This window comes from Anolis carolinensis, chromosome 2, assembly GCF_035594765.1.
Source record: "Anolis carolinensis isolate JA03-04 chromosome 2, rAnoCar3.1.pri, whole genome shotgun sequence".
NCBI classification, from domain to species: domain Eukaryota; kingdom Metazoa; phylum Chordata; class Lepidosauria; order Squamata; family Dactyloidae; genus Anolis; species Anolis carolinensis.
Genome location: NC_085842.1, coordinates 24,032,745 through 24,051,903, shown reverse-complemented (window position 1 = coordinate 24,051,903; position 19,159 = coordinate 24,032,745). Strand labels below are relative to the sequence as shown.

General features: G+C 39.3%; 1 protein-coding gene across 2 annotated transcripts; it reads left to right on the top strand.

The window, feature by feature from the left end:
• Nucleotides 1-5,413: 5,413 nt before the first annotated feature.
• LOC100562478 (jerky protein homolog-like) lies at nt 5,414-19,080 on the top strand. Of its 2 annotated transcripts, XM_016991822.2 has the most exons (7): nt 5,414-5,577; nt 9,803-9,880; nt 10,490-10,579; nt 12,325-12,399; nt 13,333-13,407; nt 15,920-17,689; nt 18,956-19,080. In XM_016991822.2, exons 1-6 carry the CDS (start codon nt 5,556-5,558, stop codon nt 17,650-17,652), a joined length of 2,073 nt encoding a protein of 690 aa, XP_016847311.2. In that variant the 5' UTR covers nt 5,414-5,555; the 3' UTR covers nt 17,653-17,689; nt 18,956-19,080. The 2 variants fall into 2 exon arrangements, with proteins under 2 accessions (XP_016847311.2, XP_008103963.2); XM_008105756.3 differs by lacking the exon at nt 18,956-19,080 and having other exon boundaries at nt 5,424-5,577; nt 9,787-9,880; nt 15,920-18,716.
• The last annotated feature ends 79 nt before the right edge of the window (nt 19,081-19,159 follow it).

Genomic DNA, 19,159 nt, shown 5'->3' with positions numbered 1-19,159 from the left:
ATATAATAGAACTCTGAATGCAGCAAAAAGAACACTTGTTTCTACTTTAGTTGCATATTGCTATGAATATGTATATAGTTTATTATATAAAGCACCTTCAGAAAATTGCTTTCAGCTGTCCTTGGCAGTGTCAATCCTATGTTTTATGAACAAATTGTGGTTTGACAGCACTTTAGTTCACACCTATGGAATCGTGTGTGTTGTAGTTTTATAAGGTTTTTAGCCTTCTCTATCCAAGAGGGCCGGTGCCTTACCAAACTACAACTCCTTTGATTCCAAAACATTGAGTCAGGGCAGTCAAAGTGGTTTCAAACTGCATTAATTCTACAGCATAGCATTATTGTCTTTTCCAGTGAGTCTTAAGCCGAGGCTGGATAGCCATCTAGCAGGACAATATTTTTTCCCTAATATGCCAGAAAGGGGTGGTAGTATTTGCCTTCGAACTGGCTTCAATTTATGATGATCCTATATATGAGATACTTCCAAGAGTCTTGGGGTGGATCTACATTGTCATATAATGCAGTTTCAGAATTAATTTATTGTTTTATTTACTATATTTTTATCCCACTCTATCTCAGCCCCAAAGAGGACTCAGAGCTGCTTTCAAATTGCCAATAAGCCAATGCTGAAGACATAAAAACATACAAAATACATTATGCATTAAAATCGTAAACGGTAAGATATAAATACATTTAAATAAGCAGTTAAAAATAGCACATAGTCCCAAAATCATAGACCAAAAGCTGTTCCAATCACATTAACTTCATAGCTGCATGACAAATCCAGTTTTTCGTTTCTCCGAAGCCTCTCAAAGGTACATGGATGTTGTTGGGAAAATAATACTATTTATTAATTTACAGTATTTATATTCCGCCCTTCTCACCCCGAAGGGGACTCAGGGTAGATCACAATGTACACATACATGGCAAACATGTTATCTACTCTCTACAGTTGTACATGCTGCAGTTATTCAAGGCAGATGAACTGCATTGAAATGGATTATATGACAGCGTGGACTCGCATAATCCACTTCAGTGCAGTTACCGGTGATTATAACCCAATGTCAGAAAGCATCTGATGCCGTCAAGGTGTTTCGACGGACCTGCAAAAATACTACCAGCTTCTAATTTTAAGCTGGATTTTGGAATCCTGTTTTCACCCTCAAATGTACTAGCGACTGGCACCATACATATGCCAGTTAGTTACATCTAATTTTTCTTCTTCCTGAACCATAGTTCTGAACCTGAGATTGCCAAATGAAATATATGGCAGGGCTCCTGTGCTTTTCATAGCCATAGAGTCGGGGGACTTCCACAGGTGTTTTTTTCATGACAAGCCACACCTGATGAAACTCCCTCTTCAATCAAATTGTCAAAGGGATCGGAACCTTATCCCATATTTCACCTGGCAGCCCTACCAGATGGCTTGAGGACCAGCTCACAACTTTGGCTGCATCTTCACTGTAGAATTGATGCAGTTTGGTGCCACTTTAATTGCCGTGGCTCGATGCTATGACATCATGGAGCCCTAGTGGCACAAAGGGTTAAACCCTTGTGCCAGCAGGACAGGTGACTGAAAGGTCAGTGGTTTGAATCCAGGGAGGGGGTGAGCTCTCATCCGTCAGCTCCAGCTTCCCATGTCAGGGCATGAGAGAAGCCTCCCACAGGATGGTAAAACATCTGGGTGTACCCTGGGCAATGTCTTTGCAGATGGCCAATTCTTTCACACCAGAAGGGACTTGCAGTTTCTCAAGTTGCTCCCGACACGAAAAAAAATGGGAGTGATAATTTGGTGAGGCCGCAGGACTCTTGGGCAGAGAAGGCTTGTAAAACTACAATTGCCAGGATTCCATGGCATTTTCAAATACGTTACAACTTGTACCCTGGGTTCGTTTCTGACACGATAAATATAAATACAGTAGAGTCTCACTTATCCAAGCTTCACTTATCCAAGGTTCAGTATTATCCAAGGCAGTCTGCCTTTTAGTAGTCATTGGTTTTGTAGTAAATGTTGCAATGTTTTGGTGCTAAATTCATAAATACAGTAATTACTACATAACATTACTGTGTAGTGAACTGCTTTTTCTGTCAATTTCTTGTAAAACATCATGATTTGGTGCTTAATTTGTAAATTCATAATGTAATTTTATGTTTAATAGGCTTTTTTCTTAATCCCTCCTTATTATCCAAGATTTTCGCTTATCCAAGGTTCTGCCGGCCCATTTATCTTGGATAAGTGAGACTCTACTGTAAAAGAAAAAAAAAGAACCACATTTTAAAAAAAATCTGGAAAGACCAAACATATATGAGCGTGCACGTCTGTTTGTGTGAATAAAAAATAAAAAATATAAATATAAAAGAACACACTCTACCAGTATAAAAATAATCTTAAATAAGAACAGTAAATAAAGAACCACACTCTGAAAACAGGAATTCCAGACATGAATCAATCAGGGGCAGCTAACGACTTTGAACAAAGGATTCCCCCAGGCCAGGACATGAAGTTTGCAAGGCCATTTAATGCTAATCAAGGTGATTAATTACAGCATTCACACTGGCCTCCAACACACAAAGAGTTATTTCTCCCACCTTGGACCTTCCACAGATACAGTAGAGTGTCACTTATCCAACATTCTGGATTATCCAATGCATTTTTGTAGTCAATGTTTTCAATACATCGTGATATTTTGGTGCTAAATTCGTAAATACAGTAATTACTACATAGCCTTACTATGTATAGAACTACTTTTTCTGTCAAATTTGTTGTATAACATGATGTTTTGGTGCTTAATTTGTAAAATCATGAGCTAATTTGATGTTTAATAGGTTTTTCCTTAATCTCTCCTTCTTATCCAACATATTCGCTTATCCAACATTCTGCCGGCCCATTTATGTCGGATAAGTGAGGTTCTACTGTACTTTTTCTGTCAAATTTGTTGTATAACATGTTTTGGTGCTTAATTTGTAAAATCATAAGCTAATTTGATGTTTAATAGGCTTTTCCTTAATCTCTCCTTCTTATCCAACATATTCGCTTATCCAACGTTCTGCCGGCCCGTTTACGTTGGATAGGCGAGACTCTACTGCAGGGGTCCCCAAACTAAGGCCCGGGGGCTGGATGCGGCCCTCCAAGGCCATTTACCTGGCCCCCACCCTCAGTTTTAGACTTAGGCTCGCCCAAAGTCTGAAATGACTTGAAGACACAACAACAACAATCCTACTTGATTATCTCATTGGTCAGAAGCAGGCTCACACTTCCCACTGAAATCCTGATAAGTTTACAGTATGTTGGTTAAAATTATTTTTATTTTTAAATATTGTATTGTTCTTTCATTTATTAATATTGTAAATGAAATATTGTAAATGAATGATATGGTAATAATATAATATATTGCGTATACATATAATATTGATAATAAAATTATAATGTAATACAATATAATATTTATTTATTTATTACAGTATTTCTACCCCACCCTTCTCACCCAATAGGGGACTCAGGGCGGCTAATAATAATACAATATAATAATATTGTATAATATAATAATATTAATTATATATTAAATGTAATGTTACTAATAATATTATGGTATAATGGTATAGTACAATATCAATATATATAAAAGGGTAATGGAATCATGGCACCGGACAAAACAACTAAAGTAAACGCCCCACAACCTTGAAAATTGACAGCACAACCTCTCATCCACGCTTCTACGTTCATACAACAAAAAGAAAAGAAAGATTAAGTCCTAGCCACAGCAACGTGTGGCCGGGCACAACTAGTAGTAATATATAATACTACTATTGTGCTATGCTAATAATATAATATACTAGCTGTGCCCAGCCGCGCATTGCTGTGACGAAGTATGGGTATGGGAAGATTATAAATGGGTTATATAGCTGTGTGGAAGGGCCTTGAGTCTACACTGCCATATAATCCAGTTCAAATCAAATAATCTGTATTTTATAGGCAGTGTGGAAGAGGCCTAAGTGAGGCCTAACTCTGCCTGGCCCCTGGGCTGCGTGGGTTGCTAGGAGACCAAGTGGGCGGAGCTTAGTCTTCAACTGGCAGCAATTGGATAAAAACAATTATTCCTTCTCCCTCTAATTAGGACTTTATTTTTCTTTTCTTTTTGCTGTCGGAACGTAGAGGCATGGATGAGGGGTTGTGCTGCCAAGTTTAGTGTTTCTGGGATGTGTAGTTTTGTTGTTTTGTCCTAGGCTGAAATTTCATTACCCTTTTATATACAGTAGAGTCTCACTTATCCAACGTTCTGGATTATCCAACGCATTTTTTGTAGTCAATGTTTTCAATACATCGTGATATTTTGGTGCTAAATTCGTAAATACAGTAATTGCTACATAGCATTACTGTGTATTGAACTGCTTTTTCTGTCAATTTCTTGTAAAACATGATGTTTTGGTGCTTAATTTGTAAAATCATAATATAATTTTATGTTTAATAGGCTTTTTTCTCAATCCCTCCTTATTATCCAAGATTTTCGCGTATCCAAGGTTCTGCCAGCCCATTTATCTTGGATAAGTGAGACTCTACTGTAAAAAAAAAAAAGAAAAAAAAGAACCACATTTTAAAAAAAATCTGGAAAGACCAAACATATATGAGCGCGCACGTCTGTTTGTGTGAATAAAAAATAAAAAATATAAATATAAAAAAACACACTCTACCAGTATAAAAAAATCCAAAATCAGAACAGTAAATAAAGAACCACACTCTGAAAACAGGAATTCCAGACATGAATCAATCAGGGGCAGCTAATGACTTTGAACAAAAGGATCCCCCCAGGCCAGGACATGAAGCTTGCAAGGCCATTTAATGCTAATCAAGGTGATTAATTACAGCATTCACACTGGCCTCCAACACACAAAGAGTTATTTCTCCCACCTTGGACCTTCCACAGATACAGTAGAGTCTCACTTATCCAACACTTGCTTATCCAATGTTTCAATACATCATGATATTTTGGTGCTAAATTCGTAAATACAGTAATTAGCATTACTGTGTATTGAACTACTTTTCCTGTCAAATTTGTTGTGTAACATGGACCTTCCACAGATATTGTATATATAAACCCCACTTGCTTAGTTTTTTTTTCTTTCCCCAACAGGCCTCACAACCTCTGAGGATGCCTGCCATAGATGTGGGCGAAACGTCAGGAGAGAATGCTTCTGGAACATGGCCATACAGCCCGGAAAACACACAACAACTCTGACTCCGGCCTTGAAGGCCTTCGACAACACATTAAACGCCCCAAACCAGTCTGAAATCAGCAACAGCCAAAGGCATCCAGGTCCTCAGGCGAAATCCTTTCTTCTTCGGCTTTGAGAGAAAGAGGATTACTGTGTTTTCGGGCTCGCCTTCCTCCCCGCATCACATGGTGGGAAGCGGAAAACAAAGATTAATCCTCTCCCTGGTTGGGTGAGAGAGACTCGGAAGCATTTGCGGAGAAGGCAGGCTGCAGAGAAGAGGGACAAAAAGGCGAAGGAAGAGGCGCAGGGAGAGAAATACAGCCTTTGGCCTATTTTAGCCTTTTTATGATCCAGATTTCTCTTGAAGGTAAGTCTGTATTCATCCATTTTTGGGCCTAGGCCAGGCCTGGGCCAACTTGGGCCTTCCAGGGGTTTTGGACTTCAACTCCCACAATTCCTAACAGCCGGTAGGCTGTTAGGAATTGTGGGAGTTGAAGTCCAAAACCCCTGGAAGGCCCAAGTTGGCCCAGGCCTGGCCTACAGGACTCATCCTGCCGGGATCATGTAATGTAGCATTTTGTTGTCGAAGTGGGTTGTTATTGGCCGTGTTCCAAAAGCATTCTCTCCTGGCGTTTCGCCCACATCTATGGCAGGCATCCTCAGAGGTGTGAGGTCTTTTGGGTTTATATATCTGTGGAATATAATCTTCTCTGCTTGCCATTGGCCACCTTGACTAGCTTTGAATGGCCTCTCAGTTTCAAAGCCTGGCTGCTTCCTGCCTGTGGGAATCCTTTGTTGGGAGGTGTTAGCTGGCCCTGATGGTTTCCTGTCTGGAATTCCCCTTGTTCTTGAGTATTGTTCTCTATTTACAGAGTACAATACTCAAAATTGTTCTCTGTAAATAGAGAGAACAATACTCAAATACAGTAGAGTCTCACTTATCCAACATAATTGGGCCTGCAAAATAATAAATAATAATAAACTTTATTTTATATCCCTCCCCATCTCCCCGAAGGGACTCGGGGCGGCTCATAACAGGGACAAGCCCGAAAACAACAACACAAGATATTTGACCAAAAACATTCCAACGATTCACAAAATAAATAATAGACAATACATTAAAATCCAAGCAATAAAATCAGAGAATTAAAAACAAACCTGCGGGGACAGGATGTTGGATAAGCGAATATGTTGGATAATAAGGAGGCATTAAGGAAAAGCCTATTAAACATCAAATCAGGTTATGATTTTACAAATTAAGCACCAAAACATCATGCTATGCAACAAATTTGACAGAAAAAGTAGTTCAATACACAGTAATGCTATGTAGTAATTACTGTATTTACGAATTTAGCACCAAAATATCATGATGTATTAAAAACATTGACTACAAAAATGCGTTGGATAATCCAGAATGTTGGATAAGTGAGACTCTACTGTACTCTGTAAATAGAGAGGACAATACTCAGGTGGCGCAGCGGGTTAAACTGCTGAACTTGGTGACTGAAAGATTGGTGGTTCGAATCCAGGGAGCGGAATGAGCTCCCACTGTTAGCCCCAGATTCTGCCAACCTAGCAGCTTGAAAATATGCAAATGTGAGTAGATCAATAGGTACCACTGGCACTCCATGCAATCATGCTGGCCACATGACCTTGGAGGTGTCTATGGACAACGCTGGCTCTTCGGCTTAGAAATGGAGATGAGCACCAACCCCCCAGAGCTGGACACAACTGTACTTAACATCAGGGGAAACCTTTACAGTAGAGTCTCACTTATCCAAGCTTCACTTATCCAAGGTTCTGTATTATCCAAGGCAATCTGCCTTTTAGAAGTCATTGTTTTTGTAGTAACTGTTGCAATGTTTTGGTGCTAAAGGGGAAAACCTTTACCTTTACCTATACCTCTCTATTTAATGTCCCAATTTTAGAGTTTAGAGCAGTGATTCTCAACTTGTAGGTCCCCAGATGTTTTGGCCTTCAACTCCCAGAAATCCTAGCCAGTTTACCAGCCAAAATACCTGGGGATCCACAGGTTGAGAACCACTAGTTTAGAGGAACACCGTTTGGGAGGCTACTGTGGGAATTCCTGATTTTAGAGTTTTTCAGTACTGCAGACTAACTCAGCCAGAGAAGTCAGCCATAGCAGAGCACTTAATGAACCAACCTAGACACAGCATATTATTTGAGAACACAGAAATGCTGGACCACTCGACACTCACCATATCAGACTACAGAGAGAATCCATTGAAATCCACAAGCATGTGGAAAATTTCAACAGAAAGGAGGAAACCATGAAAATGAACAAAATCTGGCTACCAGTATTTAAAAAACTTTAAAAGCAGGACAATAAATAAAAAACAACACTCAGAAAACAGTGGAATTCCAGGTGTGAATAAATCAGGGCCAGGATTCCCCCAGGCAGTAAACAGCCAGGTTTTGAAGTTGCAAGGCTATTTATTTATTTACAGCATTTCTACCCCGCTTTTCTCAAGTCTATTCAAAGGGACTCCAAGTCTATTCAGTGCTAATCTAGGGAGCCATTTGCAACATTAACACTTGCCTCAGGCAGATCTCCCACCCTGATTATTCCACAGATATATAAACCACACTTGCCTAGTTTCCAACATACCTCACGACCTCTGAGGATGCCTTTTATAGATGTGTGCAAAACGTCAGGAGAGAATGCTTCTGAAACATGGCTGTACAGCCTGGAAAACTCACAGCAATCTAGCATTTTTGTATTTTTCCAAACTCATTCAGTGATCCCATGTGCAGCCTTTGTGTGCATATATACTGTAGAATTAATTCAGTTAGATCTAACTTTAAGTGTCATGTCTCAATGCGTTGTACCCCGACTAAAGCCAAAAGGAGAGGTGGGTAATAAATATAAGATTATGGTTATTGTTACTGTTATTATTGTATATTATTGTATATTATGATGCTATTTAAATGATTTAACTGTTTTAATGTTATTTTATTGTATATTGGTGTATTAGCATTAATTACCATTTTTGTAAGCCGCCCTGAGTCCCCTTGGGTGAGAAGGGCGGGGCAGAAATGATAGAAATAAATAAATAAATAAATAAAGAGTGCCAGTGCTTCATCAAACTACAGATCTCAGGATTTCATGAGCATTGAGTCATGGCAGTTAAAGTTATATCAAAATGTTTTCATTCTGCAGTGTAAATCAGGCATGGGCAAACTTGGGCCCTCCAGGTGGACCACAAGGCCTTCATTTCAATAGGATCTGCTATTACCCATATTTTTGCATGTTTGTGCAAAGGCTGAGGAACACATCCCCTGTGGATACAGAGACTGTACTGTATATAATTATTTGTTTTGGGGGGTTCAGCATTGGTATGATTATATTTAATCACTGCTTTGAATCTCTTGTAATAATAATAATAATAATCATAATCATAAAATCAGAATCATAGAGTTGGAAGAGACCTCATGGACCATCCACTCCAATCCCTATTACAGTAGGGTCTCACTTATCCAAGCTAAATGGGCCGGCCGAAGCTTGGATAAGCGAATATCTTGGATAATAAGGAGGGATTAAGGAAAAGCCTATTAAATATCAAATTAGGTTATGATTTTACAAATTAAGCACCAAAACATCATGTTATACAACAAATTTGACAGAAAAAGTAGTTCAATACACAGTAATGTTATGTTGTAATTACTGTATTTATGAATTTAGCACCAAAATATCACAATATATTGAAAACATTGACTACAAAAATGGCTTGGATAATCCAGAGGCTTGGATAAGCGAGGCTTGGATTAGTGAGACTCTACTGTATTAATAATAATAATAATAATAATAATAATAATAAACTTTATTTATACCCTGCTCCATCTACCAAAGGACTCGAGGCGGCTTACACTGGGACAAGCCCGAAACAGTATTACATCAATAAAACAGAAACACAATAAAATCACAGTATAATAACACATCTTACAAAAGTTAAAATAACTTAAAACATAGTACAGTAGAGTCTCACTTATCCAACATAAACGGGCTGGCAGAACGTTGGATAAGCGAATATGGAGGAATTAAGGAAAAGCCTTTTAAACATCAAATTAGGTTATGATTTTACAAATTAAGCACCAAAACATCATGTTATACAACAAATTTGACAGAAAAAGTAGTTCAATACGCAGTAATGCTATGTAATAATTACTGTATTTACGAATTTAGCACCAAAATATCACGATTTATTGAAAACATTGACTACAAAAATGTATTGGATAATCCAGAACTTTGGATAAGTGAGTGTTGAATAAGTGAGACTCTACTGTAATCCCAATCCGTGGTCAAGCACCATAGGCCATGGGCCATTTTAAGGGGAATGGAAATCTGAAAATGCATATTCTTCGGTGACTAGGGGTGGGAACAACTAAAGGTAATGAAGTGCATGGAATGGCCAAAGCCTAGGTAAAGCACATGGACAATCGATTATCTTTTAAGACCGAAAAAGTGGCATATTAGTGATAATAATGATGGTGATGTTATGTAATTTTCCTGCAGCCCCAGGATATTAAGATATCTGTCCTTACTAATTTTTCTTAGCATTGTTTTCTGCCAGAGGATGCTGATATGATGGAACAACAAAAGAAGCGAACTGTGACACTCAAGGGATTGGAGAAAGTTGAGGCTCCCATTGGTAAGTAGGGGGCTCATTGAAATGTTGTAAATGTTAGTAAGTGATATTTTGGGATCATTTCCACATGAACTGTGAAGCTGGGCAGTTCATGCAGAATTGTTCAATGGCATTTGCTTGGATGTCCATAGACACTCATTATATCATCATGAACACAACTCTTCTTGACTGACTTAGGAAGCCAAACTGCTGGAGTGCAGCTGAAGCATTTTCTGTAAACACTGCCTGTAGTTGCTAACAGTTTTGTGTAAATGTGTAGTGTTTTGAAGCCTTTTACTGTTGGCATATTTTTGTGACCCCAGCATTGAGCTAAGGAACCCCATTTGAGGTCAGGACCTACAGATTAGGAAGGAGTGCTTTAGAGTCCCATCTCGTTCTTTCCTCCAGAGGGTCTAAGATAGGGTTCATGGTGCTGTTGCTCCTCGCTTTGTTTTCACAATATCCCGATGATATAGGTCAAAACAAGTAAGAAAGCATTAGGTTAAAGGTTACTTAGTGAGCTTCATAGCTCAGTGTTTGCAGTCCTGTCTCCAATATAATTACCGGTATTCTGTAAACATACTGAATACTGCTATGACTGAAGTTTCCTCTTCCCTTGTTTCTCTTGTTCAGATTATTCTAATACAAAAATAAAGATAGAAGAAGAGGAGGAACCTTGTATAGTAAACCGCCAAGACTCTGAAGCAAACACAGTCATCTCAGGTATGTGATGAATTCTCATAATTCAGAGATTTGATCCAAATCCATTTCACTATCCCATGCAGGAAAAATAAATTTGCAAAGTGGGTTGTGGTAGAAGATCCTTTACTGGAGATTGGAATAGGTGAGCTTGCCTAAATTAAAGAAGTGAGTTTGTTGTGTTTCCAATGTGCAGAAGATTTGGTTTAGCAACTTCCTGGTGTAGAAGGTTTGTTGCTGTTGCTGTTGCTGTTGATGTTGCTGTTGTTGTTGTTGTTGTTGTTGTTGTTGTTGTTGTTGTTGTTGTTGTAAATCCTAACTCACCAGAGACTACAGCTGTGCCTCTCCTTGTTAAGAAGATCTTAAAAAACATTTCCAAGGTTCCTCTTGCTAGAATGAGGCTACATCATGGTCTCTTTCACTTGGTTAGCTACAACTCTGCTTTGCACTTTATCCACTTTCCTGGCCCTATGATATTCTGTTGCACTAGTCTTGCCTAGCACTTTATAGTTGGCCATGCCCACCCTGAAGCCTTGGTCATTGTATTTTGGCCCTGTTGATGGAGCATATTGTAAATGGATTTTAATTTTTGTGATGGTTTTGAATTGTATGTTCTTGTTTTATGTTTATTGTTTTTACTATGCTTAATTTGTTGTATGGCAATTGAAATGTTTTGCTATGGTGAAAACTGCCCTGAGACCTCTTGAGGAGATGGGGCAGTATATAAATAAAGTTTTATTTATATTATTTATTATTTATTTGGCAAAGCAAAATGTTTTTCCACCCTTCCTGGAAGTGAAGGCTGCATTGTGGGATTGCACACAGTCACCTTGGTTTAAAGGTGTTGCTGGCAGCATTTATACATGGCCATTTAGCATCATATGTATACAGTCGGCTCTCCTTATTAGGGGGTTTAACTCCTGCGGATTTGATTATTCATGGATTTGATTAATCCATGGATACATCCTCCAGAGCAAGACTACGGTTAATTTCTGCTAGATGTTGACCACAGAGTCACATTGGAGAACATTTGTAGTCTTCCAGTGCAATTTTGTAGTCAGAAGTTTACTACTGGAACTCCTGCTTCCAGTAGGAGTTGACTGTAGAATTGGACTGGAGGATGTTGAGGTTCCCAAAGAACGTCGAAGGTGGAAAACAATGTTGTTGTTGTTTTTTATTTTCAGTGTGTTCGTTTTTTGCTGGGGTCTTGCTTCCCAAGCTCCCACCAAAGTGGATGTCCTACAAAAGTTTCCATGCAGGACCGATGTCTAACACTGCCAGGCTGTGGGGTCAATTTTCTGCTTCTCTAATCTCTAGCAGGCTGAATGGACTTCCCAAAAACACAAATTCAAAGCTGGCAGTAACAAGAATGCCAGACATTTTGAAAATCATTTAGGACAGTGGTTCTCAACCTGTGGGTCCCCAGATGTGTTGGCCTTTAACTCCCAGAAATTCTAACAGATGTTAAACTGGCTGAGATTTCTGGGAGTTGTAGGCCAAAACACCTGGGTACCCACAGATTGAGAACCACTTACTTAGGGACATAGCTTAATGCCACGGAATCATGTGAGTTGTAGTCTTACTAGGTCTGTAGCCATCTCTGAATGCATGTGCTTCACCAAATTATGAATGCCAGGATTCCCAGGTGCATCCTTAGTTTACAAAAGCTTGTGTTACCTTCCTATTTCTGACAGTTAGACTCAAAGGTGCTACAAGATCTCTTTGTATATTGCCATTCGGGGCTAACTTTGAATCATTTATTTCATCAGGCTTTCCTACTGTGGCCTTAAAGATAGAAGAGGAAGAAGAATCCTGGACAATGGATGATCAGGATTGTGAGCAAGGTAAGACTTTTCCAGGGGAGAAGAAGAGGAGAACATAATGTCATGGGCTTTTGTGGCAGAGACAAGGGTTGCATTTATTAGATAAATTAATGTAAAGTCAAGTTATATATGCAAGGGAGATAAATTGAATAGATAATAAGAACTGGCAGAGGAAGTGGGGCTCATTTTTATTTATTTATTTACTACATTTATATCCCGCCCTTCTCACCCGGAAGGAGACTCAGAACGGCTTACAAATTACATGTACATACAATATATTACATTATTAGCACAGCACAATATTAGCATTAAATTACTACAGTAGAGTCTCACTTATCCAACCTTCGCTTATCCAATGTTCTGTGTTATCCAACGCAGTGTGCCTTTTAGTAGTCAATGTTTTTGTAGTCAATTTTTGAAAACATTGCGAAGTTTAGGTGCTAAATTTGTAAATACAGTAATTATTACATAATGTTATCGTGTATTGAACTGCTTTTTCTTTCAATTTCTTGTAAAACATGATGTTTTGGTTCTTAATTTGTAAAACCATAACATAATTTGACATTTAATAAGCTTTTCCTTAATCCCTCCTTATTATACAACGTTCTGCTGGCCCGTTTATGTTGGATAAGTGAGACTCTACTGTATATTGTATTATATCACTATACTAATATTATTTGTAATATTATATGTAATATATAATATATAATTAATATTATATTGTATTATTATTAGTATTGTATTAATATTATTAGTGGTATTATATTTTTCTCCTTTGGAGGCTTCAAAACATATGGGGCCGGCCTGGCCTGGGAAGCCAATGAGGCAAAACAAATGGTTAGGAGGCTGAAGCATTAAAACAAAACAAATTGAAATTGGACATTGATCATAGCTGCTATATGGAGTGGCGTAAGATCATCACACCTTCTTGTCTTTCATCCTTCTTCTGTTCAGAATTTCACGGAGAAATAATAAAGATGGAGCCAGAAGAAGAATCATGGACATCGCCTAATCACAATTGTGAGCAAGGTAAGACTTTGCTGATGAGCAAATAAGGCATATATGGAACATAAATGAATTTTATAAGATTTGGTTTCCATCTCCAAAATATTTCATGATATCCATCCAAAATAAGAAACACATGTGGTCCCAGGTGTTTTGGATCAGATATGGTCAACCTGCCTTGTGGTTTGCGATTCTGGGCTATCAAGCCAAAATCCATCCAGCACGGTGTCATTAAATAAACATTTGAAGTTTTATTTGTATCACACACTATTCATGTACTGTAAAGGTTTGAAACATCCCTTTCAGTGATTACATACATGACCCTGGACTCTGTGTAGGAACCTTGAGGTATAAATTAAAAAGGAATGGTAATAAGAAAGGAGGGTGGATATAGGGCATAATCTATGGGGCCGGCATGGTCTTCTGCCATCTCTGCCAGTGAGGCAACAGAGATGTCTAGGAAGCTAAAGCACTTAAAGAAACCAGACTGATAACTGACATTGACCATGGCTACTATATAGAATGGGATAAGAATGCCATGCCTTCTTGTCTTCCATCCATCTTCTGTTTAGGATTTCCCAGTGTAAGACTAAAGATGGAAACAAAAGAAGAGTCAGGAACAAAGTCAGGTGGGAGATGGCCAATTTCCATAGGAGGGAGCAACAAATGGTCATGTCTGGCATTTTACTTTTCGAGATACCATCAACACTCTGCCTGTTGAGGCAAAAGGGCCTATGGGAACATTAAAGACAGTGTAGACAGTGAGATCTTGTTCACTTTTGATACCTTCAAAATAGAGAGCTGGATCTTTGAAGGGATGGGACTTGTATTGGCCAATTCCATCCAATAGCTTCTTTGCATCAGTGGTTCTCAACTTGTGGGTCCTGAGATGCTTTGGCCTTCAACTCCCAGAAATCCTAACAACTGGTAAACTGGCTGGGATTTCTGGGAGTTGTAGGCCAAAACACCTGGGGACTCACAGGTTGAGAACAACTGCTTTACACCAATATCCTTGTATATTAACTGATAGAAGTAGTGAAAAAGTCTTGAACTGTATTACTGGATGAAAGAAGACTAATTTTAGGAGCTCCACATCCATAGTTGTTGGCATCTCACACTGTTCACAATATTTCTAGAAGTGATAAACACAACTTCCTCAAAATCTTCCCTTGGCCTTTGGTTTGTACAGAAGGAGACCACTTAATGTTATCTACTCACAGAACAGAATTGAGTTCACATCTATGCTTGATTCATGTATATATGTGGAGGTTTCCTTAAATAGAGACTGGATGGCCATCTCTCTGGAGTGCTTTGATTTCTGCATGACAAAATGGACTTGAACTAGCTCTTAGGCTTTCTTCCAGCTCTTTGAATAAATGGGCAAACTACTTCTGTAAAAATACTTTATTTAAAAATTTCAAAACATTTAAGATATTATACAATTCTCTTATCACATCTTCTGTTCCCATATTGATACCCCGACCCTCCCTTTACTTACACAACATTATAAAGTACAGCACTGTCAATTCTGTTATTTCTACATTAATCTAATTTTATCCATTACAGTAGAGCAGTGGTTCTCAACCTGTGGGCTGCGGCCCAGCAATGGGCCATAAGAACGAAAATCCAGTCTGCAAACCTCCTTCCTCTTTATTTATTTAATTTTATTAATTTTATATTTGCTCATTTCTGCAGAGCTGACCATTGCATTGGGTAGACCACATCAGCTCTAGATGATTAAATATGGTTTTCTGTGGGCGAGCAGATTGTGACTACTGGATGACGTATGTTCTGTATCAGAAACTAGAGCTGAAGTGGTCTATCCAATGCAATTTTCTGATCCAGCACCTCAAATAACCAAACCGAAGAGTGATCCCTGGTTAAAGTGGGCCCTGGTCAGAAAAAGGTTGGCAACCTTTGCAGTAGTGTCTCGCTTATCCAACCTTTGCTCATCTGACGTTCTGTATTATCTGACATAGTCTGCCTCCTGCCCGGATCCACAGCTGTTTCTCTAGGCAGCAACATGCAGTGGGCCTTTCAATGCGCCGGGCACCTGCTGGGAGTGGTGGGACACAGCCAGCACAGACTTTCCCCCGTCGGGCTTAGTGTCTGGCCTGTACCAGCTGCATCTTGCTCCTCCCGGCAGATTCCTGGAGTGCGGAGAGGCCCGCTGTGCATTGCTACCTAGAGAAAAAGCTGTTTCTCTAGGCAGCAACACACAGTGGGTCTCTCCACACACCCACTTTTCCTGTCGAGCACAGCGTCTGGCCTGCACCAGCTGTGTCTTGCCCCTCCCAGAATGAAAAACTGTTTATCTGAAACAGAATGAAAAACTGTTTATCTGTCTAGCCTGTATCATGTACTCGGACCCAGTGGCAGCTCTCCAGATTTTCAGACACAATGATTGTCATCATATTTTTTTTTGAATCTGTTAACGAGAGATACTAGGAATTGAACTACAGCAGGGTCTCTACCACTGAGCTATGGCCTCTTCTTAAATAATGCTCTTGTTCTGTTCACATTTCTCTCCCACCAGGACCCCGGTGGGAATCCATATTTTCTACATGTAGAAAAACAGCAGCATGTCCAACAACAACACAAGTGCAGCCACACTCCCAAACAAGTGACGGACCCCTCCCACCACCAAACTATGAATGCCCTTTCTTCTATGCGGGTATGGCGACAAAAAGAAAGAAGGTTGTTGTATCAATGGAACAGAAACTTGAGGCAATCAAGAGACTGGACAAAGGAGAGAAAATGAAGGATGTAGCCGACGAGTATGGTGTCGCACGGGTAACAGTAGGAGACTGGAAAAGGAATCGATTGGAGATAGAAAAATGGTGTTCCTCCAGAATTACCGATGGTTCACTAAAAGAGAGGAAAACGATGAAAAAGTGTGACTATGAAAAAGTTAGTGAAGCTTTGTATGTTTGGTTTACGCAGTCCAGAGACAAAGGTGTGCTTATTTCAGGACCTATTTTACAGCAGAAGGCGTTGCATTTTAGAAAGGAATTTAATGAAGGGGACCCAGATTTTACAGCAAGTGTTGGTTGGCTCGACAGGTGGAAGAAACGTTATGGAATCCGTCAATTAAGTGCTTGTGGTGAGAAGCTGTCGTCAAATTATCAAGAAATGGAGGCATTCAAGAAAAGATTTCAAGACTTTGTTGAAACTGAAAGCCTCACAGGTGATCAGATTTTTAATTGTGATGAAACCAGCCTCGATTACAAAATGTTACCCAATATGAGTCTTGCAGCCAGAACTGAAGCAGCAGCCCATGGCTATAAGCGCAATAAAGAAAGGCTGACAATTTTAGCATGCAGCAATGCTACAGCAAACCACAAAATGGACCTCGCAATGATTGGGAAGTCCAAAAATCCAAGAGCCCTTAAAACAATTTCAACAAACGCTCTTCCTGTAAAATACTACAATCAAAAAAGTGCGCAGATGACCCGTGAAATTTTCAAAGACTGGTTTTTTAAGGAATTCGTTCCTTCCACAGAGAAATATTTGAAAGAAAATGGCCTCCCCAGAAAAGCAGTTTTGTTGCTAGACAACGCCCCGACGCACCCTGATGCAGAGGAGCTTCAAGATGGGGACATTAAGGCTATGTTTCTGCCACCTAATGCAACTGCCATATGCCAACCGATGGATCAGGGCATTTTGGATACGCTAAAAAGGAACTATTGCAGGAAGCTACTGTCGACAATGATAGAAGAAATTGAAGAAGGGCAAGACATAACTGAAAAATTGAAACGCATCAATGTAAAGGAAGTCGCTTATTGGGCTGCAAGGGCCTGGACTGATGTTAGGGCTCCGACAATTGCCAGGTCCTGGATGAAGTTGTTAGGTGAAGATAAAGATGAAATTATGGAAAGAGAAAGCACAGATGAAACCGAAGAAGGCATTCTACCCTTAGTGCACCGCATCCCTGGGTGTGAGAATGTGTCTTCGCAAGAAGTTGAAAGCTGGATGAACGAAGACCATCAGTATCAAATTACTGATGAAGAAATTGTTGCTCTTATCAATGACAATGGCGATGGTGAAGAAATTGATGATCAAGCATCAGCTGCTGAGCCTCTCAGAATCTCCCACGAAGATGGGGTTAGGGCTCTAGAAGCCGCAATGATGTACATCGGGCAACAAGAAGAAGCTACGGGGATCGACATAATGATGCTGCAAAGATGGCGAGACTTGGCAGCGAAGAAACAGCAATTGTCGGAAAAGCAGGCAAGGATCGCAGAATTTTTGAAATCTTCACAGAACTGAACTTTTTACGGATTTAACTTCCGACAGTGCTGTTACTGTAAGTTCATATTATGCAATTCTATCTTTATTTGTAGCCAATTTTTTAGTAGTTAATGTTTATGTAGCCAATTTTTTCAATACATTGCGATGGTTCAGTGCTAGATTCATAAATACAGTAATTACTACATAACTTTATCATGTGTTGAACTGTTTTCTCTGTGGATTTGTTGTAAAACATGATGTTTTGGTGCTTAATCATAACGTAATTTGATGTTTAATAGGCTTTTCCTTAATCCCTTCTTATTTTCCAACATTTTTGCTTATCTAACATTCTGCCAGCCTGTTTAAATTGGATAAGTGAGACTCTATTGTACTTATGAACCCACGTAGGCTCTAAGATCTGCTGGGGAGGCCCTCCTTTTGTCCTGCCACTGCCACAAGTGCGGTTGGTGGGGACAAGAGAGGAGGCCTTCTCAGTGGTGGCCCCCAGCTTTGCAATTTCCTCCCACAGGAAATTAGACAAGCCCCAAGACCACCTTTCGTAGGGACCTGAAAACTTGGTTGTTTCAGCTTGCTTTTGACAACGCCTAGTCCCTAGTCACAACTGCCCAGTTCCTAGGTTCCACAGAATATGCTACTCTCTTCATTTCATCCAATACTCGGTCCTGTCTATGCTGCTTGCACTACCCCATGCCCAGTCCTTGCATACCCTGATCAAGCCCATTGTACTGTGGCAACTGGTTTCACTGAATATTGTTACCCAGCCATTTTATAGTATGTTTTATTGAATTTGTGTTTTTAACCGTTTTGGTTTTTTTAAATGATGTTTTATTTTAGCCTTGTTTTTTGCTTTGATGGATTGTTTGTATTTGTGCCTATGGGCATTTTGTAAGCTGCCCAAGTCCCATGTGGGAGATGGTGGCAGGGTATATGAATAAAGCTGTTGTTGTTGTTGTTGTTGTTGTTATTGTTATTGTTATTATTATGTATTTATTCTTTGGACAACCACAATCTTCCTTGAATGTTTAGTGATTTAAATTCACCATTGCTTTTACACTAATAAATAATGTCCAAGTTTTATCAAATAGATGTTCCTTCCATTTTTCTTTTGCTGATATTAATAATATCTCCAAACTACTTGAAAAATGTGTAGTGGTACATCATGTGACTGTGTGCTGATTTAAACAAACAAAAAAACCCCAAGACCTTTCCTTTAATACCCAAGTTTTTTATGGTTGCCTTTCCTTTTGTTTTGCGTCACTGGTATGCCTATTTTTGTGCAGAATTATGCATAATTCCTTGATTTTTCTGTTGCTTCCAACAGGCAGTGTTAATGTGAAAGATGAAAAAGATTTTCTACCAGGCGGCACTAAGCTAATGGAAATCAATAGAGCTGTAGCACAAAGAAGCATTTTCCAGTGTTTGGAAAGAGCCAGACAAAATGGAAGCCACATAGGTAAAAGAGTTGGCAAGAAGCCATACAAAAGCTCTAGTTATGGCAAAATCTTCGTTTGGAGAGGACTCACAC